Consider the following 23,740-nt stretch of genomic DNA (forward strand, 5'->3'; position numbering starts at 1 on the left):
CAGACCTCCTTCAAAAGTACAAAAATATTAAAAAAGTTATGGAGTTAAACTTCCGTTTCGAAGACTTTATTGTAGAATCACCTATTGGACAGGGTGCATTCGGCCAGATTTATAAAGCGATCGAGATTAAATCAGGAAAAACCTTTGCATTAAAAGCGTTGAATAGACGTTTTCTAATCAAAATGAAAAAACAGAGTTTAGCCACACAAGAAAAAGATGCTCTGACTAAAGCAGCTAGCCCTTTTGTTGTTAAACTCTACGGCACCTTCAAAGATGCGTCCAACTTATATTTCGTTTTAGATTACGCAGAACATGGTGATTTAGCTGAAGCTGTTAATGACCTTGGAAGTTTGAATACTAAAGCAACGACATATGTTTGCGCCCAACTTCTTGAAGCAATTTCAACACTCCACGCCAAAAACATCATTCATCGTGATATTAAAATCGAGAATATTCTTCTTAACTACAAAAACTATATTATGCTTACTGATTTTGGAACTGCAATGATGACTGACAACGACGATTCCGGCTTTCGCCCTTCATCTGTTGTAGGTACGCCTGACTTCGTTGCCCCTGAATTATTGAACGACGGACATATCTGCTACGGCTCAGATATGTGGGCTTTTGGGTGCGTTATTTTCAATCTTTTGACCGGTAAAGCGCCGTTCGAAGGAAACTCCACCCCAGAACTTATGTCTAATATTGTAGCTCGCAAAATCTGCTCAGATATTGAAAAACTTCCAAAGGCCTCCCAAAATATTATTACTTCCCTCCTCGAAATTGACCCGAAGAAGAGACTTGGATACAATGAAAATAGCAAGGGATATCCATCAATCAGAAACCATCCTTTCTTCAAGAATATTCCATGGGATAAGCTTGAAACTACAGAAATGCCACTCTTTGGCCCATTCAAGCCTGAAACAGCTACCTCATTTGCAGAAGATATGCTTGCACCTGGAGAAACAATTATGCTTGAAGGAGTTGTTGAAAGAAAACGTGGTTTGATGTGGAAAGGAAGGTTATTAATCATAACTAATCAAAAGAAACTTTTAATATTCAATATAGAAAACAAAACTCTTAAATCTACGATTCAGATCAACGCAAAAGTTAAAGTACAAGTTGCAAAAGATGGAAAAGAATGGACGCTTAATTACGGTGATAAATCGCAATTATTCAGATGCAAGAACGGAGATGCTGGCCTTTGGGCATCAACTATTATCAAATCGTTGACTACAAGATAATTTTATTTAATTTTATTATTATTTTTTTGTTTTGTTTTCAGTAACTATCTTATTTTAGATACAATGTTTCTAAACATGTTTTTAAAATGTATTTAATGCATACATGATTTCAAATTTACAATTTTTTTTATTATGCTTCTGATTTCTCGGCCAAACAGCCGATAATAACATGTGAATTTTTTGTTTTTTTCGAATAAAATTCTTTGGATAAAATCAAATGTTGAAATTAGCTAAAAAATAGAGTTAATTTCATATTAATTTTAAATAGTTTTAAAAGAGTGATTATATAAAACAAGAATTTTACTGACTTTTGTAAAATGAAATAAGGAAATTGATGGTAATTATTCAGTTAAAGAATAACTATGCACTGTAAAATTTATTATATCGTTCTAACAAGTACCAATTATAAATAATGAAACAATTCTGTGGTATTTAACAACATCCGCCTTCCTTGTTCTGTTTCTCGTTCTCAAAGGCTACGTTACCTTTAAGAGACTTTCCTGGTGACTCTTTTGGTGGTCCAGCTGCATTAATTAATTCAACTACGTGCTCACAAATCGAATTAAAGAGTGGTTCTAAATTTTCTTTCGTTTTCGCACTAGTTTCATAGTAAGGCGCTTTAAATTGAGCTGCTAACTCTTCTGCGTCACCTTTTGCGACAACTCTTTTATCGATAAGATCAGTTTTATTTCCTGCAATTACAATATGTATTTGATCACCACGAGCTTGCTTAAGCTCATTAATCCACTTCTGGGCTCTTGTAAACGAGTCTGCATCTGTTAAATCAAAAACAACAATTCCGGCTTCAGCATCACGGTAAAATAATGGCGAAAGAGCATGATATCTCTCTTGGCCTGCTGTATCCCATATTTCTAATGATAGATCCTTCTCTTGGTAATTTACTTGTTTTTGGCAAAAAGCTGGCTGGGTCGTTGAAACCGTATGATGCGTAAAGGATCCGAAAACGTATTGGTTCACGATTGATGTTTTTCCTGTATGGGCTGCGCCAACCAAAACTATTTTGACCTTACGCATTTGTCACGTTTTCACAATTCTGTTCATACTTTATTATTTATCTTGAATTGGATAAATTTCTGGTAAAAAAATCTGATTTTTATGATTTCGGTTGATTTGCGAAAAATAAACTTTCAAAAGTAGAAATGTGGTTGGAAACTCTCACTTCGATGTTCAAACTAGAGTCAGAAGGGGTTATATCATGCATTTAATTATATTACAGTATGAAATTTTAATAATTTCAAAATATTGATCAAATTTGAGCGTAAATCAAAATCTGGAATTTATCTTTCAGATATTGAAATTTCCTGTGTTATAGCTTGGAAATGACATGGATGCAACCACTTTTGATACTTACTTCATCTAAAAAGACATTTGACACATTTACCCTTGACGAACTTGTAACAGAGAATTTCTTTATCTCGATAATTATTTATATATAGTTAATAGATATAAAATTTTAAAATCCTGAATGAATTTGCAACGATGTTTTATACATATTGAACAAGCTTTGAACTTCCAAATCGCAGGAATAAAAACTTTACTAAATATACTTCTAAAATGTTTTTCAATAATACTAATATCTTTACCACAAATTAAGTTATGCGTTACCTCATCAATGAAATAGGCAACTTACCAAATATAGTTATATTCAAAAAATATCATTTAACACAAACATACAAGGCATATAATCAATTTTATAGCACTAATTTGAATTAAACATACTGTAAAAAGAAGAAAAATTGTTGCTTTCTATCTTTATGTTGCATAATGAAGAATGGCTATTCCTATTTTTATCTTTTTCATTGATATTTGCTCCATATGAAATAAGATGTTGGACTATTTCTTTTTTTATATGTTACAACATGTAGATTTAATCTTCTTATTTTTATCTTTTTCATTGATATTTGGATTATGCGAAATAAGAAATTCAGCTGTTTCTATTTTATTTTTACATGATGCATTATAAAGGAGGGTGTTTCCATATTGATCTTTTTCATCGATATTTGCCATTGTTGTCATATGAGGTGCGGTTTCTCCAACTTTATCTTTTTCATTAATATTTGCACCATGTGAAATAAGAAGTTCGACAAATTCTTTATTATTATTATTAATTGTTGCATATTGAAGATCTGTTTTCCCATATCTATCTTTTGCATTGATATTTGTGCCATGTGAAATAAGAAATTCGACTGTTTCTTTATAATTATAACGTGCTGCATAATGAAGAGCGATTTTTCCAGAGTGATCTTTTTCATTGATATTTGCGCGGTGCGAAATAAGAAGTTCGGCTGTTTCTATACCATTTATTTCTGCTGAATAATGAAGAGCCGTTTTTCCAAATTCATATACTTCATTGATTTTTGCACCATTTGAAAGGAAATATTTGCAAAGGGATGTAATATTAAACATGGCAGAATCAACAAAACATTTGTCAATATCATTAGTTTGATCAAAATAAACTAAAAATGATTCAAGATTTTTATATTTTCCACATTTCATTAAATCGATCTTTAAATTGTGTTCATTCATCAAGAATGTAACAAAATCAATATTGTGTGAAATAATTGCGTATCTCATGCATTCTTCATCTAGTTTTTTATATTTCAAGCATTCACTCAGGATCTCTTGATTTCTTCCTAAAAATGAAAATTGTAAACATGCTTGAGTTATTTCTGATTTATATTTCGTTCTTAATAACTTGAAACAATCAACTACTCCGTGATAACAACATAATTCAAGTAATGAATATCCTTTTATAGAATTTTTTATTGAAAGTACCGAATAAGCTCAAAATAGATTAATATTTTCATTTCTTTAATGTGTCACGCAATTTTTTTTAAAAAAAAGAACAGCCTATTTTCGCAAAGGAAATATTATTTTATAGAATTGTCGAATTTATTGTCTCCGCTGTCTAAACAAGAAAAAGCCATCCGAAGGCAGGGAAAAGCTGTGTTGGTTTTAATAAATGAGATAACACAGCTTTATACCCTTCCCCAATTGGTATGGCTCCCAATATTCTTGTGGCCAATGGATTAAGCCATCTTTCCGATTTCCAAAATCTGGCGTCGATGCAATTTTAATCCAGAAAATTATGTTTATAAAAGAAAAAATAAATCAGATAAAAATAATATTATTAACATTTTATTAAAATTAATATGTATTATTAATCGACATCATCTACATCATGTGATTCTGGCTGTTTTTCGGGTGTTTTATGGAATTTTTGAGAAAATTTGGAATTTTCATCTTCTTCAACTGATTTTTGAGCAGATTCCTTATCATTACTTTCTTTTTCTTCAGTGTTTTGAGTTTCTTCATCACCATTTTCGTTTATTTCTACTACTTTTTGATTAAATTTCTTTTTTTCTTCTTCTGTCATCAAATCTGGGAAATCTTTTATATTTTTACCAGATGAAATACAGTGATTGCGTTGGATCTGAGTAAGATCGTCAAAATTCTTCTGTTCCATTTCGTATTGTTCTGCTTTGATTTTCTTTCTTTCTAGCATTTCTGCCTGCTTTCCACCAGTCTTCCATGCAGCCACAGTTCTCGTTTCGTTGTCTGTAACTGGCTCATCGTCCAAATACGTGAGATTTGGGTATCTTAAAATCATATTTCTGCGATAGCTCGTGAGTGTTCTTGTAATTGGATTTCCATCCAAGTGTATGACTTTGAGATGTGGTAATTTGTCTAATATTTCTAGAACTGAAGGATCTTCAATTCCATTGTTGTTTAAGTGAATAATTTCAAGAGATTGGCATTCAAGAAGTCCATCAAGTGAATGAGGATCTGATAATCTGTTTCTATCAGCATCTAAATTCTTGAGTTTCTTGCAATTTCCGAGATTTTTAATGTATTTAATGCTGTTTCCAGATATAGAGAGAAGCTCTAAGTTAACAAGATTCTCTAAACCTTCTAATTCTGTTATTATATTATCTGACAAGTATAAATTCGTTAAATTAATAAGTGTATCGAGGCCAGAAATCTTTGAAATGCAGTTTCCACTTAACCACAGCTCTTTGATGTTTGTATACTTCTTCAAACCGTGAATAGATGCAAAACCTTTGGCTTCAAGATGGAGTGAATCATTTAATTCTGGTATTAGATATAAACCATGTTCACGGCAGCATTCTTTAATAACTTTTTGAGTCATATGGATATCTGCATCGTCATCATCATATTCAAAAGCGTCACTGTCACTCATGATATTTAAAAAAAAAGTAAAAAATTTTGAAATCATGCTATCTCCTGTAGAAAAAAAGCAATTACGCGGGAAAATGCTAGAGTTAACTAATGTACCTGATCAAAGTAATGATATTGGAACAATTTCAAAACATTTTTCAGCGTTCGGAGACATTTCTTCAATTTATATTGGTTCAAATCGAGCAGAGATTAAATTTATGAATACAAATTCATTAGAAAACGCAATAAATTCATCAAAACCATTTGCAAACAATAGATTAGTTAAGTTTCACTCCCTTCAACGCGATAAAAGCAAATACACAAATTTGGCAGAATATGTAAGCATGAAAGCTATCGAAAAGAAATGTAGAGCTATTCAAAACGAAAAATCTTTGAAACGAAAACAAATTAGAAAAAAGACCAAAGAAATTCAAAATAATATACAAGATATATTCACAGAATCTGAGAAACTCTTTATTAAAATTGGAGATGCAAATGAAACGGATAAAAAGATTTTATTAAAGTATTTAAAAAGCTTATCTTCAATGAAGAAGGATTACGAATCACAACTAGAAGATTTACAAAGAGAGTATGAATTTATGTAGACATTTCACGATTGAAAAAAAAAATGATAGATTTAATTTCAAAATTTGATTTTGGATTGCCAAAATATCATTGCTTTCAGTTATAGTTTTGGTAATTTCCTTTAATTTTCAAGAAAAAGGGAAAAAAGTAAGAGTTATGTCCTGATATTATTATTATGATCTACTCTAATTTTGAGGTTCTGTGCGTAGTATTGTTTTTGGAAATTAAGAAGTCATTCTACTTGAGTTTCTACTTAGACAGGGGCTAGAATGCTCAAAATGATGATGTAATCATGTTTTATGTAGTAAATGTATAATACAACCAATTAAGTGAAATATTTAGAGTTCTATCCTATAATATCAAAATTTATTTCAAATACATTCGAAAATTGCATCTGCCGTGTGAAATAATTCAGGAATGTGATTGGTAACATATTCACATCTACATTAGTTGTCTTCTTCGATATATTTGCTCAATATATAAGTATAAGTATTAATGCATTCGTAAAAGTATGAGACTTTCACACGTGAGCAATCATTGAGTAAAAGATAGATTTAGATTTCTGTATTATAAAAGTTGTTACATTAATCCGAAAGATTATAACCCAATTGATGAAACTCAGACTCTCTCATATAAGGTCGATGAAAAATTGAGCGTTTTTAAAAAACCGCCGTTTGAGAGGAAAATTGAGAGCCCCGATGTATACTTTTTGACATTGTCAAAAACTTTGAAAGGACCAAAAAAAATTTAGTGTCAGAAAGTTTAGAAATGTATATTTTCTGACAAACAGACTCTCAGAAAGTACTCAAACTGCGGTTTTTAATTTCCGCACTTTTTTTGGCGACCTTAAGGGTGCACCCGTATGTACGTTTATTTGAGAGGAGGAGGATTACCCTCTCAATTTTGAGGGATTCGTTAGTTTATTTTCTCGATGAATATGCAATAAAATTTGATTTTTACCTTATCAATATACTTCATATAATATACACATGTTCATGTAAAAACTTTTTTCCAAAATCCTCAGGAATTAAGGGATTTTTGAATTTTAAGAATTTTTTTCGAATTTTTTCGAAAAAAAATATTTTCAGAACACCCTTAACGGCTAAGATTTAGGAACAATGTTAAGTATCAAAAAGAAAGGAGGTCTGATATAGACAACATATATCGTTGAAGGTTGAAAAAATCTCTAATATTTGAGCCCAAAATTTCAAATTTTAATTTTTTGAAAAAAGAGGCCACCCGTATGTACGTTTATTTGAGAGGAGGAGGATTATATTTTTGAAAGGGTGAAACATTATGAATATGTTAATTATATAATAATATGTATTATTATAAAAAAGAAAAAATAAAGCACGTTAAAATTTTTCTTTCTTGATTTTTTACAAAATCTACTTAGAATTATGCAAAATATGACTAAATAATTATAAATTTCAAGTTAAATTTTAATTTTGATAAATAATTTAAATTTCAAAATATCAAGTTCAGTTCGACTATGTATGTAGTAATTCCTCAATAAAGTGCCAAAACCCTATTAAAATATATGAACATTTTCAACATTTTAATGTTTTTATTTAAAAATTTGATGGAATATGAGCTTCAAACAATTATTATGTAAATAAAAATAATTAAATATATGTATTTATTCGTATTATAACCGTAGTAAGTCGATTCTTCCTTTCTTCTACTGAGGTTTGAATTTGATTTCGAATTGTAAAGAGATTCAAAGGGAAAATACTAGCGGATAAAAACTACCTCCATGAAAGGGTCATAATGGAGTCAAGTTGTATTTTTTGATATTTTTTGCTTTTCGAGCCTAAATAGGTAGCCAAGATAATGCCTAAAAATAAGGTTCTAAATTCTGAAGTTTACATGATCCTCTCGTGTGCACCCTTAAACTTTTAGATTTTTTTTTTGTGCTGGACTATCTTTTTTTAAAATGTCTGAAGATTTTCAAAAAGTAATTAATTATGGACAAGAATTGATTAACAACCAAGGCATATTCGCGAAAAAGGAAATACTTTCTTATACTTTCGAAGAGATTGAACAATGTTTTAACAAGTTTAAAGAAAATTCCGACATTAATTTCACAGCTGGTTTTGTCTCATCAGTTTGTGATGCAATAATATCGAATTGGCAATCATTCTCAGACGAACAAAAGGAAAATATCAAAAAATTAACCATTGAAATTATTAATTCTCAGATTTCAGCTCAATATGCATTACGTCTTTCATACTATGCATCAAGACTTTATCAGACATTAAATTCTGAATGGAATGAATTTTCAAATTTAATCTTCGAATCTTCTTCTATTTCAGATACATTAGCATTCATTTTCATTGGTGCTTTTGATACTTTCCAGCAAGAATACATCCAACAGAACAAAGACAAAATAACAAACAGAATTTTTGAATTTTTATCAAAAGTTTCAATAGTAGTTCAATTACGCTTATTGAATTTACTCTGCTGCATCGATAACCTTCAATTATCAGAAGAAAAACTATCTCTTCTTTGGAATTATATTTTTAATATCATATTTGTTCGTCCTTCAGCATTAATTGTTATCAATACCATCTTAACTGGTATATTCAATGACTATCATACAATCCAGCAGCTTCAAAAGCCTGGTTTTGAAACAAAAGAAAATTATATTTCTTCATTAAGGTTATTATTTACATTTAACCCTGAAAAAACAATTGAACTTCTTTCAAAACTTGTTGATGACCCACAACAAGAGTTCGTTGATGCTCTCAACAGCGAATTTCTTGATACCGTTCAACCAAACCAGATGGCAGCAATTTCTGACTATATCTTTAAAGAAGAGCCATTAAAAGTCAAGCGTTTAACAGTTCTCACTCCTTTAATTCCATATTTGGCAAATTCAAATCCAAAATTTGTCGAAAAAGCCATAGAAATCCTCAAGATCACATCAGAAGATAATGAGCAAAAGGAATCATTCCTAACCATCTTGAAATATGGCTCTTCCGCCCTATTAAATGCCGAAAAAATGAATTTTGTTCTACAAACATTGATTTCTTTAATGGCCAACGATGATGAGATCGGAAAGAGAGCTGCTGATGTTTCCAAAGCCGCTTTCAAATCTGGATTAATCAAAACAAGACAAGATATCAAGTTTGTTATTACAAAATACCAAACAGTTAGTCCAAATTTGCAGCCATCATTGATAATTTCTCTTGACTCTCTCGCTAACTCAGAGGGTTTCGATTCCCATTTAATAACTCCTTTGGTCGAATTTGTGAGGACACAACTAAGAAATGCATCGACAAAGGAAGAAATCAAGGCTTCTTGCTTCACATTGATCTCCTCCTTAGCAGAAAAGGATGAAAACGTTCCATTTACCCTCCAAAACGATTTATTAAGAAATATGCCAGAACTTTTGAATGGAGATGACCAGTCCAAGCAAAGTGCAGCTCAAATTATCTATCTCTTGGCAGTTTTGGCCCCAGATTCAATCAAAAAACTTCCAGATGGCGCAATCGACACTTTATTCGGCCTTACAAGGACAGAAGGCAAGTCATCTGAAATCAGAGGCGCAATTGGTGAATCATTGGCCGGAATTGTTGCAAGTTGCGGAATTAAAGCATTATATCCACAATTAGTTGATTTAATTGACTCCTTCTTGAAGACAGGTGAAAGAAACTTAGGTATTTCTGCATCTACAATGGTCATCATCGCTTGCGAATGCTTCGAAGGCAGATTAGGTCAAAATGTCATGTTATCATGCGCAAGAGCAGCAGCACAGACCGACTACGCACCTCTATTTAACTCATTTGTTGAAGGATTAAGGAGAATTGCTTCCACTCAACCTGTTGATAAATGGAATTTGGATTTCTCACTTGAAATCGTAAATGGTTTCGTAAAAGTTGCTGAGATTGAGCCAATCTCTTCATGGTACAACTTGAGAACTCCATTGTACTCTTATTTCACGATTGTCATGCAAAAGTTGGGAAGTTTCGCTTCTCCTTTGATTCCTTACCTTTTGGACATCGTTTCTGATTGCGTTGATCCTATGGTTGATGTTGTTTTCGAACCTGTGAAGAGAATTTACGAATTAAATTTGATTGACGACGAAACAAAGGATAAACTCATTGACAGATGCTGCACAAAGTTATTGCAGGCTAAATCATTTGAGATGCTTCACTTTGCTGTCAATAATACAAAAGATTTAGAAAAATTTGCTTCAATTGTTGCAGAACAACTGAGAAAGATCGACCAAACCGAACAGACCGAGAATGTAGATGATGAATGGATGTGTAATTTAGCTCTTTCTCTTCTTGTTCTCAATGAAAGAGGTGCTCAAATTGAAGATGACGATTTGGAGACAGCAATTGTCTGCTTCCCTCCTGAACCATCATATAAAATCAGTGAGGACATGATAAAGCAGGTTATCAGAGTTTCAAAGGCAGAATTATCTGATGATTTGAAAATGGTTGTTTCTAAAGTCATTTTTGACTTCTTGTTGCTCCCTAAGCAGGAAGTTGCTCCTCATGGTATCCAGAATTCGTTCGTAACCCAATTAAAGGACTCTTTCGCAAAACTTGTCAAATCAGACAAAGAAATTGAGAATGAACTTGTTAGATACTGTGGAGGAGTTAAATCAAAGGTAGGAAAACTTAACCAATTAATCAGATAATTATGATTTTAATTTATTTTTTATTCTTTCTTATATTTTTTATTTATAGATATTAAAGCATCTTTTTCATTCTAGGTCGATTGATTTTGATAATAACAACCATACAATGTTCTGTATTTCATAATTTTAATACATCTGCATTTGTTTCATTGTTTCAAATACAAAATAACATCATCAAAAGATAAATTATTCAGATAGAATGTAGAAAGAAAACTTTTCCTAAATAGGCATTTGAATTCACCCATAAATAGAACTCTTTTCTTTACATGATGGAAAATATCTTGAAAATAAATATCATAAACGATGAAAATTTATATATAACATGTATAATACAAGCTGCAATGTACTAAACATTTACAAGAATCAAAACTGAAGGATTGATATGGCGAGGAAAAAAATATAGTTTTTATGTAAACTTCAGAATTTTCAATTTTCATGTAAAGATTTAAAAAAACGTGCCAAGAACAAATATAAAAAAAAATCATGGAAGAGAAAATCATGAAGATGGCGATGAACTCGTCAACATACGAGAATCAATATAAACAAGGTGATGCTCTTGTCAAGTTAGGCAAACCAGATGCTGCTCTTCAAAAGTTCAAGAGTGTTTGTGAAAATCTTGAAGTTCTAATGAAAGCAAATCCAGCAGCAAGAATAGAATCCCATTTAATTCCAATGTCACTTACAAAAATGGCTGATATTTACAAAGATAAGAAAGACGTTAATAAGGCTCTTGCATTAATGAAGAATGCACGTCATTTCCTTGAATACATGTGTGCAAATAAGCCAAACCGCGAAGATGAGGACTCTGATGAAGCAGATAACGCAGAACATTATACTCTTGGTGCATTATTCGTTGAGATGCACAAAGCATTTGATATGGAAGATGCCACACCACCATCAGATGCAGAAGAGATCACTCGTATCTTCTTGGAAGCCAAGAAAAAACATGAGGAAGAAACTGCCCGTAAAAACATCGAAAAGCTAAAGGCAATCAACGAAGCTCGTAAGGAAAAGTTACGTAATTCCCGTTGGGCAAGATTCGTCGAATTAGTTAATGATCACCCAATTGCTTTCGCTATTGGCTCTGTTGTCTTCTTAAGTGTCTTCTTGATCATTTCTCTTATGATGTTTACTATCGAACCACCCGTAAACGTATTCGATCAAAAACGCTCTAAATACGAAAAGAATTTACCACCTGACTACGTTCCCCCGGGCCAAAGACATGGACATACTCATAACCATGAGCATGAAAAAGCTAGTGCCGAGAGATCTAAAGCAGAACAGGAAAGATTAAAGAAGATGATGGAAGATTTGAGTAAATACGTGGATAAAGAGGATCTGAAACAGAACCCAATGGATGATCAGGCTAAGCAAGAACTTTAAACTATAATTAGATTTGTATTCATGATTATAAAATAAAAAAACAATTGTTTACCAATTTTGAATATATCCATTCATTTAGATTCCATTAGTCTCTACATTTGTTATTTGATACTGTTAGATACCAAAAAAATATTGGTTAATAATTAACTCAATTAGCTCCTCATATAATAAAAACTTTTTCTGTGAATAAAGAACTAAAAGTTCCCTAATAAATCAAAAGATGTGAGAGAATTTTCATAGAAAAATCTAATCTTTTCTTTTATCTTCCATTAGTAGTAGTGTTAAAATACACAAATAAAAATATGTATAAGATTTTAAACAAATAGCTTTATTACATATAAATCTCCGTTATAAAAAGATTTCCTTTTTTGTTTTCCGTATAAGAATATAAAATACAAGTATAATTAGTTAAGAAAGCATATATAATTCAAGCGTGAAGAATTCTATAAGTAAGCTCAAATATTTTTATAATTTTTTGTGATTTTGATATAACTGATAGGCTAATACAATTATATTTTGATTCTGATTCTGAATACTGATTTGCTTGGATTAGATTCTGTTGTTATAAGAGTACTATTTCCATAAACTGATTCTGCTGTTTTTCTATCTAAATTCATTTCATTTGTAGCATAATCTATTAAATTTTCGCGTATTTTTTCTGTATTGACAGCATCTTGGCTCATTAACAATGATAAGATTTGATCTCTTGAAATTTTTTTCATTTGAATTTTTGTTGTTCGTTGTGTTTTAGCTCTTTTGACAGCATCTGGATCGTGCTCGTGTAAATCTCTTCTAATTTTGCGAGCAAGTCCAGATTCTTCCATAGCTCTCTTTCTGAATGACATTGTGCTTGTCATTGTTTTAGACATTGTTTGCATTCCTGTTGTTTCATATGGATCTCTAGTATAAACACTAAAACGAGAATTCATTAAAAATTAAAAAAATCACTTTTTGTACGTTTAATACTCAGTTATTATTAATTCCGTGTAAACTTAACAATTTCATTCAATTTTTCTTAATATTCGGCAAGATTTATAAAAAACATAAAAAATTTTTATAATTAACATATAAATTTATAAATTAATAACACACAGAAAATAAAGAAAAAGTAAAATAAATATAAGAAAAAATAAAGATATTAATAAATAAAATATTACTGATATTTTGTTTGTAATGAAAGTAGTAAATCGGTGGTTAGATAAATTGATAATGAATTTCCAAATTAATTGTCAATATTTGGAAAAAATAATTTTTTTTTCATTACTAACAAAAAAATACCATTTTTGTGCTAAACCATGGAGTTGACTCAATAAAAGCGGGTCTTCTCGGTCGAATTTTTTGGTAATTCGCTGTAATTTTATATATATGATATATATGTAAGTTTTAGGCATTCATGTACGTGTCAGGAGCTATTGAAGCTGGTAATTGTTCGATCTTGAGTTCGAATCTGTCCTGAATCTTCTTCTGCATAGCGACGTCTTCTTCAGTGACCACGAAGGAGATTGCAAGACCCTTTGTTCCGAATCTTCCAGCACGGCCAACACGGTGGAGGTAAGTATCGGTAGAATCTGGCATATCGTAGTTGATGACGATGTTAACTCTTTCTACATCGATACCACGAGCGATAAGGTCTGTAGCGACGAGAATGCGGTGCTTGAACTGCTTGAATTCGGAGAAAGCGCGAATACGGTCTTCCTGTGTCATGTTACCGGAGATAGCGATAGTTGGGTGGCCGCACTCGTTGAGGAGCTGTGTAAGATTCTTGGCGCGCTCCTTCTTGTCGAGGAAAATGACGACTTGGTTGAACTTGTAGTTTTCGAGAATCTCGACAAGCTTGCGGTTCTTCTCGTTCTCGGCCAACTTGACGTAGTACTGCTGGAGACCGTGAAGTGTAAGCTTCTTATCATCATCTACGTAAACTTCTGTTGCATTGTGTGTGAATGAGCGGCAGATCTCCTTCATTGAGTCTGGCATTGTCGCTGAGAATAAGAGAACTTGCTTGTCCTTTGGAAGTCTGTTGTATATCTTATCTACTGTATCCTTCATGTCCTGCTTCTCAAAGACCTTGTCGGCTTCATCGATGACAAAGAATTTGACCTTTGAAACATCTAAAACATCCTTTTCCTTAATGAGATCAAGGCATCTGCCTGGAGTGGCAACAACAATGCATGGCTTCTTCTCTTTCAGGGTGGCAATGTTGGTGGCTTTTGGAATACCTCCGTAAAATACTACTGAATCGACTCCTGGCATGAACTTTGTGAAACGTTGGAATTCTGTGGCAATCTGGAAGGCTAATTCTCTTGTTGGAGCAATTGTAAGGCAGGAAACTTCGCCTGGAACAGGATCAAGCTGTTGGAGAACGGAAATGACAAAAACGGCGGTCTTGCCCATACCTGACTTGCCTTGGCAAATAATATCTGTGCCAAGTAAGGCGTGTGGAATGCACTCTTGCTGGACTTGGGAAGGATGCTCAAAGCCGCAGTCGGAAATGGCGTGCATTAATTCTGGCTTAAGTAAGAATTCACGGAAACCTGTTGTGTGGACACCGACATAGTGGCCGCGCTGCTCTTTCTCCTTGTGTGGAGCAGCATCGACTGTTGAATCATCTTCGTAGTTCAATAACTCTGCATCAAGAGGATCGGCCATTTTTTTTCTAAAAAGTGAAATGGAATTAAACGGTCTCATAGTTGTTTTGATGTTTTATTATAATATTTGGATTACATTTCAATTATGTTGAATGATTACATTATAAATGCTCGGTTTCGTAAAAATTTTTATGATTTGACAACAAAATTCACTAACCATATTCTAAATCAAATTTTATCTATTTCAAGAAATAAATGTACTGTTAGAACTAATTGAATAGAAATATCTCTACATTATTGTTTAAATTATACCCTATATCCAAATTTTGCTGAGGCAATATAGCTGTCTATCTGTATAATACCAGTAACTTATTGATAAACAATATGCGGGATAGATCATTCTGATCAAAACAACGCTCACTAAAAATCCAATTAAGTTTACGAATTATAATGAAATTCATATACATTATATAACACAACGTCTAATTTAAATTCTAAAAGGATAATGTTTTAATCAATCTGTAGCAATAAAACAAATAATTTGCGAAATGAACAACAATCTTAATTATTTTAACTTTTCAGCAAATATAACACTTCTCTTTTTTATGTGATGGTGGTGGTTTGACTGTTTCTTTATTGGATGCTTGAACAGTTTGATTAGAAGGAGTAATTACAGTATAGGGTTTTCTTTTGACAATTGCACCATTGGAAAGGAGTAAGTCGCAGATAAGTTTATTATCGTTGATCGATGCAACATAATAAACTGAATCTCCATTCGTATTTTTTTCATTTACATTTGCACCATGTTGAATAAGTACCTCAGCCGTTTCTTTGCTATTATAATATGCTGCACTATAAAGAGCTGTATCTCCGTGGTAATTTTTTTGTCTACATTTATACCATGTGAAAGTAGAAATTCGGCAGTTTCTTTGCTATTATATCTTGCTGCGTAGTGGAGGGCGGTTTTTCCGTCTTTATCTGTTTCATTGATATCTGAACCACGTGAAATGAAATATTCGCAAAGTGATGAAATATCAAAACTCGCTGAATAAAAGAAGCAATTCTTAATATCATTTGTTTGATCGAAATAAACTAAAAATGATTCGAGATTATTATATTGTGCACACCTATATAAATCAATCTCGAAATTGTGCTCATTCTTCAAGAAAGTAACAAAATCAATATTGTGGGAAATAATTGCATATTCCATGCAAGTTTCGGTTGGTGTTTGATATTTCAAACATTCACTCATGATGTCTGGATTTCTGCCTAAAAATGATAATGAAAGGCATCTAAAAGTTATTTCTGAGTTAAATTTAGTTCTTAAGAACTTAAAACAATCAACTGCTCCATGGTAACAACACAATTCAATTAATGAATATTCACCGAAAGAAGCTGGATATAAACTGCTTTTAAGTTTTTGATCTTTATCAAAATCATCTCTTTCCGTGAATGCGATGAATCTTTCTAAGTCATTATTCATAATTGCTCTGTAAATTGTATTTTCTGTAAGAATTTCGATATTTTCATATCTAATATCTGTGAAACCATTTTGCAAATCTAATTTAATTCCATACGCTTTGTAAAATAGATAATTAGAAACAATTGGAGTGTATTTGACCTCTGTGATTTGATATTCATCAGAAATTAGTTTGGCAAGTTTCACGTATGCCGTTGCACCACGATTATTATATGGAAGGATATTTAAAATATCTCGTAGAATGTTTCTTGGTACATGTTTATTTGATTCAATTAATTCTGTTTTGATTTGTTGGTAAATCGAATTTATTTCTTCTTCGTCTTCCGTTTTTAGCTGATACAACGAAAAATACATATTGATATAGTATTTATAGGTATTTCTCAACTTACTGAATTCGTTTGAATCAGGGTTTTGATCAGACATTAATTAAGAGAAATATCTGACCAAACTGTTTGTATCTCAAAAAGTGACCCCTGGGGTAAAATACATCACATTATTGCGTGTCCACCCGAATGGCACAATGTTCCGCAAACTTATTCTGAATGAGGAACTTTGATCAACAAAATGCAGCAATGCATTGTTGTTGGTCTGAATGTGGCATTTTGTGAGATATTGTCTGTACAAGTCTCAATGAATAGAGTACTACTCCCCAAACATCACATTTTATGTAATTATCTACCCAATCATCATATTTTATGTGATTATCTGATAGTGTGTGTATCTCATATGAACAGACCAATAGAAATCAGTGAGATAGAAGAAATTAAAAGCATTTTTGATACGTTTCTCGTTTTTATTATTTGATATTCCTAATAAATACGCAGATTTGGCAATTTTGAGAACATTTTGTATTCATTTTTCCTAATTATTCAATTAATCATTCTTAAGAATTACTAATTTTTTTCACATTTTCCAAGAATTGCCAAGCTTGGCATTTCGTGTTGAAAAAATGCGTTTTTGATAATTCCTACATCCTTATATTAAACTATAAGCAAACAAATTTTGATTATTTCAAAAAAGAAAAAAATAATTACAATTTAATGTCTATTTCTCATATTCCAGATATAATATATAGCCCCAGCAAATGCGAAGGTAGTTGCTGATGCAATTGCGATATTTTGATAAATTCCGTTATTTCCGTAAATCCTTTTAAGATTTGGGTTAATTTCGCATGCTTGTGCATCCAATTCCAATGCTCTTTGGTGGCACTCGACAGTTCCTATTCCTTTGTAGAGATGTTGGGCTAATAACTGCATTGCTTCCGGATTTCCTGCTTTTACAAGGATTTCAAGGGATTCGACAGCTTCTATTGCTGGACCAATTCCGCCGGCGATAGGAGAAAGTAGTTTGGCCAGGTCAAACCTGACAATTAAGTCTTCTTTTGCAGATAAGTGTTCTTTCATCACTTTAACAGCTTCCTCCTTCTTATTTTGGTTTACATATGCCGTAGTAAGTGTTTGAGTAACTTCTGTGGTTCGATCTGCTGGTTTAATTGTTCTAAGTAATTTTAATGCTGCATCTACATCTTTTTTAACGTCGTAGTTATTGTAATCTGATAAAAGTATGTCAGCAACTGTTGTAATAGCTGTTACGAAGCCTTTTGTTGCACTTAAGTAGTAGTATTTGTAAGCTTCTTCGTATTTTGCACAACCATCATTGTAAACACCGATTAAGTAGAGAGATTTATTATCAATACCTCTCATAGATGGTTCTTTTATCAAAATTGGCCATCTAGCTGTATTTTCTTTCGTTAATTTGATTATGTATTTATTATTTTCGACAGTCGTTTCAAATTTGTAGAATTTTCCGTATGTAAGTCCCGAAATAATAACATCATTTTCACCGGAAATAACATATATCGAACTTTCTTGTTGATTTATCAAAATTTGTGGTTTAACATTATTTTCGACCGTGAATTGTATAATAGCAACTTGATTTGTTTGTGAAAATTCATAGAGCTCTGTAATACCTTTAGCTCCTCCCACTGCTCTCTCTAAATCAATCATTTTGTCACTTTTAATTAAATTATCGTCACTTTTTGTTATTATTTTAAAAAATTGCAAGTGTTTCAGATCAAACGCAGCATGCAACATTTAAACATTAGCGGTATAGTTTTCATCAATACCGCAAGTGGCGTCCAAATCCGAGATTTTCATCAATATTTCGAAATCTTGTAGAAAAACTCAATATGTCATATATTTTGCATGGCATTCACATTATTCATATATTTCTCTGCATATTATATCACCCAAATAAACAGATATCGTAGAAAATCTTAAAAAAAAAGGAAGAATTTTAGTGTCAAATTTTCAATGTTAAAAAAAATATATTGGAAAGCGACGTAACTATATTCAATTCTTAAAATGTCTGTTATGATTTTTTTTTCTGATGATCAACCGCAAACTTACAATCTTGTAAACTTCAGAAAGATGAACAAGACCCTGGTATCTCTTAGGATAGCGGGGATGCAGCAACCTCTGCTTGTTAACCCCTTACGTTCACTTCTTTCTTATACATCAATCAAAAACTTCCAAATTTCCAAATCTTTTTCAACATTTTTACAAGAAAAATCATTAGGAGGTGAATTAAGCATCACTAGGTCAAAATTCAACAAATTCCTTGATAATGTCGTCAAAGTAGATTCTAATTATGACTTCATTGGTGTTGCTCAAGCAGAACATCAAACAGTATACGGACATAACCTTAATATCATTATCTTGGAGAGCTCTTTCACGCACTGCTCTACAACGCAGGGCAATGGTGGAGCTCTTTTCCTCGACCGAAAGACTCTAGCCATTCGTTTTGACAGATGTTCTTTCCAAAAGTGCACTACAAAGAAATCCGGAGGTGCTTTCTACGGTATTATTGAAAATCTCACCTGCACGCGTACATGCTTTGATTCCTGTCAAGCAACGGAAGCTGGCCACGCTTATTTCCTATGTTTCCACAAATTTAACGATACAGGAAACTTCTCACAGTGCTCCTTCTCTCAATGCGCCACCAATACGAAGCTGATCGGCAAGTCTGCCTGCTTCTTGCTCTCAGGAACCTTCAGAAATACCCTTATTAACGCTACAAAGAACCACGCGCTTACCCTCTCATCAACATTTGGTTCTATCAGCTCCACCAATGTTTCCATCTCATTTTCGCTCATTGCAAACTCATCATCAAATCATATTCTCAGATTTGTTGAGTTAAATGAGTCCCTTGTCCTTGGTTTCTGTAACTTCATCGGTAATAAGGCTTCCGTTTCACTAATGCAGTCAACTTCCCGCAATAATATTATTAATTGCGTTTTTATCGATAACCAAGTCACTTCTATATGCACAGGCCTCATTACATACTTGCAGATGACCGACTGCGTACTCGATGTCAAGTATTCCTTCTTCGGGCTCGCTTATATCAGAACTCCTGGAATTAAATTCGACGAAAACGTCCAACCACTACCTCTCCGCATGGAATTTGCCTCTGGATGCCGTATCCTAGGTGAACATGACGGAATCGAGAACGAGGACCATGTTAAACGCATTATTGAACAAATTCCAGAGAATAACCGCAAATTCATCGACTTATACATAGACAGAATGGCCTTTACAGTACCACATCCAACACCGCGTGACAAGCAGCCCGTTCCAGAAGAAGATATCCTTACGAAATCTGTTTCCACGCAGAAAGTGACCATAGAACCACAAGACGAGCCACAACCGAAGTCACGAGACAGGTCCAGTGGCCGATCACAGTTTATCATCACTCCTTACGTCGGACCGAAGAGATTGACCAGTTCCGGTATGAAACAACCGAAACTCTTTGCTCCTACAGCATCATTCTCTCCTTCAGACACGTTCTACATCTCCAGAACGTTCCTTCCTTCGCTACAGTTCACTGCATCTGTATCTCCAGCACAATCTTTAGTTCCTTACGTACTTTATTCAGCGGCAGGCTTCGTAGTGTTCGGTGTGTTGACTTCCTTCTTGTTCTTGAGGTCTTCAGACACTGGATACAACTTGATGACTCCATCTGAGTCTGCTGACTCAAGAATCTCTGACTACGCTTCATCTACAAGCACCACTGTCACTATTACTGGTGAAAGTTCTGCTTCTGTCGTTGTTTAATACTTGTTTTTTTCCTTTTTTTGTAAAATTTTGCGAAAAATATATTTTGTTTATTTATCATGATATGTAGACCTATATATGTGATTGACAAATAAGTTTAAGGGATCACCGCCTTAATTTACAAAAATGTACATTCTGAGTCTTCTTTTTTTTAATCTTTTTTAGATTTTGAAACAGTGAAACGATAGAGTATGATCAATGTATGCTATATTTACATTTATTCATAAAAATATTAATTCTATCAGAGAGAAAAAATACATTTAAATGCAAAAAAAATTGAATAGTTGTAAACTTAGGCAGTTAGCCCTTAGTTTATCCAAAATTTTTCATCTAGTTTATAAGAATTAAGCTAACTGGGATATTTATTCACGAAATTTATGGAAATGAGTTCATAAATTCCAAAGGAATAATATTAGTCAAAAAAAATTTTTTTATTAGTCAAAAATTTTAATGTTAACACTAATGCCTCCAAGTGATCCCCTTACTAAAGCATGCGAAGAAGGAAATCTCGAACGAATTAAATCTCTTATAGAAAGTGGTTACTATAAAGTAAAATCATTAGATTTACCACTCATTTATGCATCAATAGAAGGTCATCTTGAAGTTGTTAAATATCTTATCTCAGTTGGAGCTGATAAAGAAGTAAAGAATTATTATGGAGATACTCCATTCATTAAAGCATCAGAATATGGTAGACTTGAAGTTGTTAAATATCTTATCTCAGTTGGAGCTGATAAAGAAGCAAAGAATATTTTTGGATATACTCCACTCATTTCTGCATCAGCTAAAGGTCATCTTGAAGTTGTTGAATATCTTATCTCAGTTGGAGCTGATAAAGAAGCAAGTGGTGGACTTGATAAAGGTACTCCACTCATTTATGCATCAATAGAAGGTCATCTTGAAGTTGTTAAATATCTTATCTCAGTTGGAGCTGATAAAGAAGTAAAGAATTATTATGGAGATACTCCATTCATTAAAGCATCAGAATATGGTAGACTTGAAGTTGTTAAATATCTTATCTCAGTTGGAGCTGATAAAGAAGCATAGAAGAATGTAAAAACTCCACTCATTCATGCAGCAGAAAATGGTCATCTTGAAGTTGTTAAATATCTTATCTCAGTTGGAGCTGATAAAGAAGCAAAGGATGTAAATGGATCTACTCCACTCATTTTTGCATCAATTAATGGTCATCTTGAAGTTGTTAAATATCTTATCTCAGTTGGAGCTGATAAAGAAACAAAGAATAAAGATGGATATACTCCACTCATTCATGCAGCAGAAAATGGTCATCTTGAAGTTGTTAAATATCTTATCTCAGTTGGAGCTGATAAAGAAGCAAAGGATGTAAATGGATCTACTCCACTCATTTTTGCATCAATTAATGGTCATCTTGAAGTTGTTAAATATCTTATCTCAGTTGGAGCTGATAAAGAAACAAAGAATAAAGATGGATATACTCCACTCATTAAAGCATCAGAATATGGTCATCTTGAAGTTGTTAAATATCTTATCTCAGTTGGAGCTGATAAAGAAACAAAGAATAAAGATGGATCTACTCCACTCATTTATGCATCACAATATGGTCATCTTGAAGTTGTTAAATATCTTATCTCAGTTGGAGCTGATAAAGAAACAAAGAATAAAGATGGATCTACTCCACTCATTTATGCATCACAATATGGTCATCTTGAAGTTGTTAAATATCTTATCTCTGTTGGAGCTGATAAAGAAGCAAAGAATAATTATAGATATACTGCACTCTCACTTGCAAAAGGTAAAGTAAGAGATTATCTAAAATCTATTGGAGCCAAATAATATAATCTAATCAGATAACATAATCATATTAAAACTAACAATATTCTTATTTCCAATATATTCTTCATATGAATATTGTTTATTATTTATTGTTTATTTTTCATTTAATTCATTAATTAAAATAAACAATTTTCTTATTCATATTAATCAACAACAAAATAATATCAAATATCATTTTATCAAGTTCCTGATATTTCTTCTTCTATTAAAAATTACACATTTTATTTTTAAGTTTCGAAGTGCATAATCAGAGGAAAAAAAGTTATTTGGATCATAATACTTTAATTTATGAATCTTTGACGCATATAAAGTATTATTTGATGCTAATGCACTTAATGACGCTTGAACAATTCTGACTTACAACTATTACGATAACTTTTCCATTGAAGACATTTTTGTTAATAACAACATTTTTTGTGTACAGTCATTGGATATTCCCTCGAAATTGTTGACTTTATCAACCAAGAGGTTAATACAATGGACATAATTAACTAAATGCAATTAATTTTTATATTTTAGCATCAGTGATACTCACTTTTTAGATTCATGTATAATCAATATAAAGATATTGATCAAACACAACTTAAAGATGGTCAATCTAAAGATGTTGATTATATTAAACAATAGCACGATATATAGTTTCTTTCTATTATACAATAACTTTGTTTAAACTTTTCAATGATTTATTAAAATTGCAAATTCAAAATAATGCTATGACTATTATACTGTGTATCTATGCGACTAAGAAATATATTGTAGTTTTATTCAAATATAAAAAACAGAAGATTAAAAAAAAAAGAAATCAAACTTTATTTTCAGCTTCAATGTTACTGAAACCATTTTGTCTATTCTTTTTATTATATAACACGAAAAAAGAAACAATAACAATTAAAACTACTACTACAGATATACAAGAAATCAAAATAATTGTTGTTTTTCCTTTTGAGGAGTTATCTTTTCCACATTGTTTGTATTTTGATATTTTCTTTCCAAATAAATTGCCTTCGTATTCTTCGTTTATATTGACACAATGAATATTGTCTGGATTTGACATATTGCCTGATATTTCATTCGATCCTAAATAAGTGAATTCATTAAGCCTTAAAAATTCGGAATTTCCGGAATTAATTTCTTTGATTTCGCATGAAATGTTCATAAAGTTGATTTTAGTATACTCCATTCCAGATGTTATAGGATATATTGTTATTTTATCACTGACATTTACAATATTCAAAGTAATTTGATATAAATAATATGAAACATATATTTCAGAAATATCTGATGAATTGTATCTTATTTCTGTTAAATTTTTGAATGTGATAAATGAATCGTCATCAATTACAAGATTTGATGTGATTTGAACTGATTTCACTCCATAACAGCCAGAAAATGATGATTTCTCAATTCGTTGTAGCGATCTTGGAAAATACAGCTCTGTGATAGATGAACATTCAGAAAATGCCATCTTTCCTATAATTTTAAGTGTTTCTGGGAAAATTATTTTTAATTTCTTGCATGAATAGAAAGACATTAAATGAATCTCTTCTAAATTATCTGGTAGTCTCAAATCAATTAGGTTTTCACATGAATCAAATGTGTAATTTTCAATAATTTTCATATCTTTTGGTAATTTTACGGATTTCAAATTTTTGCAGCTATAAAATGCTGAAGCACAAATTGTAGCTTTG

General features: G+C 32.0%; 14 protein-coding genes across 14 annotated transcripts, besides 1 other annotated feature; 6 read left to right on the forward strand and 8 right to left on the reverse strand.

Moving 5' to 3' along the window:
- Positions 1-21: 21 nt before the first annotated feature.
- TVAGG3_1002310 (3-phosphoinositide-dependent protein kinase protein) lies at positions 22-1,338 on the forward strand (the record flags this gene model as incomplete). The annotated part of the gene is made up of 1 exon (XM_001313235.1): positions 39-1,241. One exon carries the CDS (start codon positions 39-41, stop codon positions 1,239-1,241), a length of 1,203 nt encoding a protein of 400 aa, XP_001313236.1.
- Positions 1,339-1,673: 335 nt separating this feature from the next.
- Positions 1,674-2,276, reverse strand: TVAGG3_1002320 (small Rab GTPase RabF3; the record flags this gene model as incomplete). The annotated part of the gene is made up of 1 exon (XM_001313236.1): positions 1,674-2,276. One exon carries the CDS (start codon positions 2,274-2,276, stop codon positions 1,674-1,676), a length of 603 nt encoding a protein of 200 aa, XP_001313237.1.
- Positions 2,277-3,107: 831 nt separating this feature from the next.
- Positions 3,108-3,836, reverse strand: TVAGG3_1002330 (proteasome regulatory particle assembly; the record flags this gene model as incomplete). Its single annotated transcript, XM_001313237.1, has 1 exon — positions 3,108-3,836. The coding sequence occupies one exon, from the start codon at positions 3,834-3,836 to the stop codon at positions 3,108-3,110; it is 729 nt and encodes a 242-aa protein (XP_001313238.1).
- Positions 3,837-4,415: 579 nt separating this feature from the next.
- TVAGG3_1002340 (uncharacterized protein) lies at positions 4,416-5,465 on the reverse strand (the record flags this gene model as incomplete). The annotated part of the gene is made up of 1 exon (XM_001313238.1): positions 4,423-5,463. The coding sequence occupies one exon, from the start codon at positions 5,461-5,463 to the stop codon at positions 4,423-4,425; it is 1,041 nt and encodes a 346-aa protein (XP_001313239.1).
- Positions 5,466-5,488: 23 nt separating this feature from the next.
- Positions 5,489-6,152, forward strand: TVAGG3_1002350 (RNA-binding domain, RBD family-containing protein; the record flags this gene model as incomplete). The annotated part of the gene is made up of 1 exon (XM_001313239.1): positions 5,498-6,046. The coding sequence occupies one exon, from the start codon at positions 5,498-5,500 to the stop codon at positions 6,044-6,046; it is 549 nt and encodes a 182-aa protein (XP_001313240.1).
- A 724-nt stretch (positions 6,153-6,876) lies between these two features.
- Positions 6,877-7,915: a mobile genetic element.
- Positions 7,916-7,962: 47 nt separating this feature from the next.
- TVAGG3_1002370 (armadillo (ARM) repeat-containing protein family) lies at positions 7,963-10,677 on the forward strand (the record flags this gene model as incomplete). Its single annotated transcript, XM_001313240.1, has 1 exon — positions 7,963-10,677. One exon carries the CDS (start codon positions 7,963-7,965, stop codon positions 10,675-10,677), a length of 2,715 nt encoding a protein of 904 aa, XP_001313241.1.
- A 454-nt stretch (positions 10,678-11,131) lies between these two features.
- Positions 11,132-12,110, forward strand: TVAGG3_1002380 (tetratricopeptide repeat domain domain-containing protein; the record flags this gene model as incomplete). Its single annotated transcript, XM_001313241.1, has 1 exon — positions 11,161-12,060. One exon carries the CDS (start codon positions 11,161-11,163, stop codon positions 12,058-12,060), a length of 900 nt encoding a protein of 299 aa, XP_001313242.1.
- Positions 12,111-12,386: 276 nt separating this feature from the next.
- On the reverse strand, positions 12,387-13,030 carry TVAGG3_1002390 (uncharacterized protein; the record flags this gene model as incomplete). Its single annotated transcript, XM_001313242.1, has 1 exon — positions 12,570-12,989. One exon carries the CDS (start codon positions 12,987-12,989, stop codon positions 12,570-12,572), a length of 420 nt encoding a protein of 139 aa, XP_001313243.1.
- An 89-nt stretch (positions 13,031-13,119) lies between these two features.
- On the reverse strand, positions 13,120-14,728 carry TVAGG3_1002400 (ATP-dependent RNA helicase DBP3 family; the record flags this gene model as incomplete). Its single annotated transcript, XM_001313243.2, has 1 exon — positions 13,444-14,706. One exon carries the CDS (start codon positions 14,704-14,706, stop codon positions 13,444-13,446), a length of 1,263 nt encoding a protein of 420 aa, XP_001313244.1.
- Positions 14,729-15,149: 421 nt separating this feature from the next.
- TVAGG3_1002410 (protein of unknown function (DUF3447)) lies at positions 15,150-16,622 on the reverse strand (the record flags this gene model as incomplete). The annotated part of the gene is made up of 1 exon (XM_001313244.1): positions 15,436-16,548. One exon carries the CDS (start codon positions 16,546-16,548, stop codon positions 15,436-15,438), a length of 1,113 nt encoding a protein of 370 aa, XP_001313245.1.
- Positions 16,623-16,846: 224 nt separating this feature from the next.
- TVAGG3_1002420 (HCP-like family) lies at positions 16,847-18,133 on the reverse strand (the record flags this gene model as incomplete). The annotated part of the gene is made up of 1 exon (XM_001313245.1): positions 17,163-18,131. One exon carries the CDS (start codon positions 18,129-18,131, stop codon positions 17,163-17,165), a length of 969 nt encoding a protein of 322 aa, XP_001313246.1.
- Positions 18,134-18,488: 355 nt separating this feature from the next.
- On the forward strand, positions 18,489-20,251 carry TVAGG3_1002430 (uncharacterized protein; the record flags this gene model as incomplete). The annotated part of the gene is made up of 1 exon (XM_001313246.1): positions 18,489-20,237. The coding sequence occupies one exon, from the start codon at positions 18,489-18,491 to the stop codon at positions 20,235-20,237; it is 1,749 nt and encodes a 582-aa protein (XP_001313247.1).
- A 436-nt stretch (positions 20,252-20,687) lies between these two features.
- On the forward strand, positions 20,688-21,284 carry TVAGG3_1002440 (ankyrin repeat protein family; the record flags this gene model as incomplete). The annotated part of the gene is made up of 1 exon (XM_001313247.1): positions 20,688-21,284. One exon carries the CDS (start codon positions 20,688-20,690, stop codon positions 21,282-21,284), a length of 597 nt encoding a protein of 198 aa, XP_001313248.1.
- A 1,570-nt stretch (positions 21,285-22,854) lies between these two features.
- TVAGG3_1002450 (structural constituent of cell wall) lies at positions 22,855-23,670 on the reverse strand (the record flags this gene model as incomplete). Its single annotated transcript, XM_001313248.1, has 1 exon — positions 22,855-23,670. One exon carries the CDS (start codon positions 23,668-23,670, stop codon positions 22,855-22,857), a length of 816 nt encoding a protein of 271 aa, XP_001313249.1.
- Between the last annotated feature and the right edge of the window lie 70 nt (positions 23,671-23,740).

The sequence above is a fragment of the Trichomonas vaginalis genome, chromosome I, assembly GCF_026262505.1.
Source record: "Trichomonas vaginalis G3 chromosome I, whole genome shotgun sequence".
NCBI lineage: Eukaryota > Parabasalia > Trichomonadida > Trichomonadidae > Trichomonas > Trichomonas vaginalis.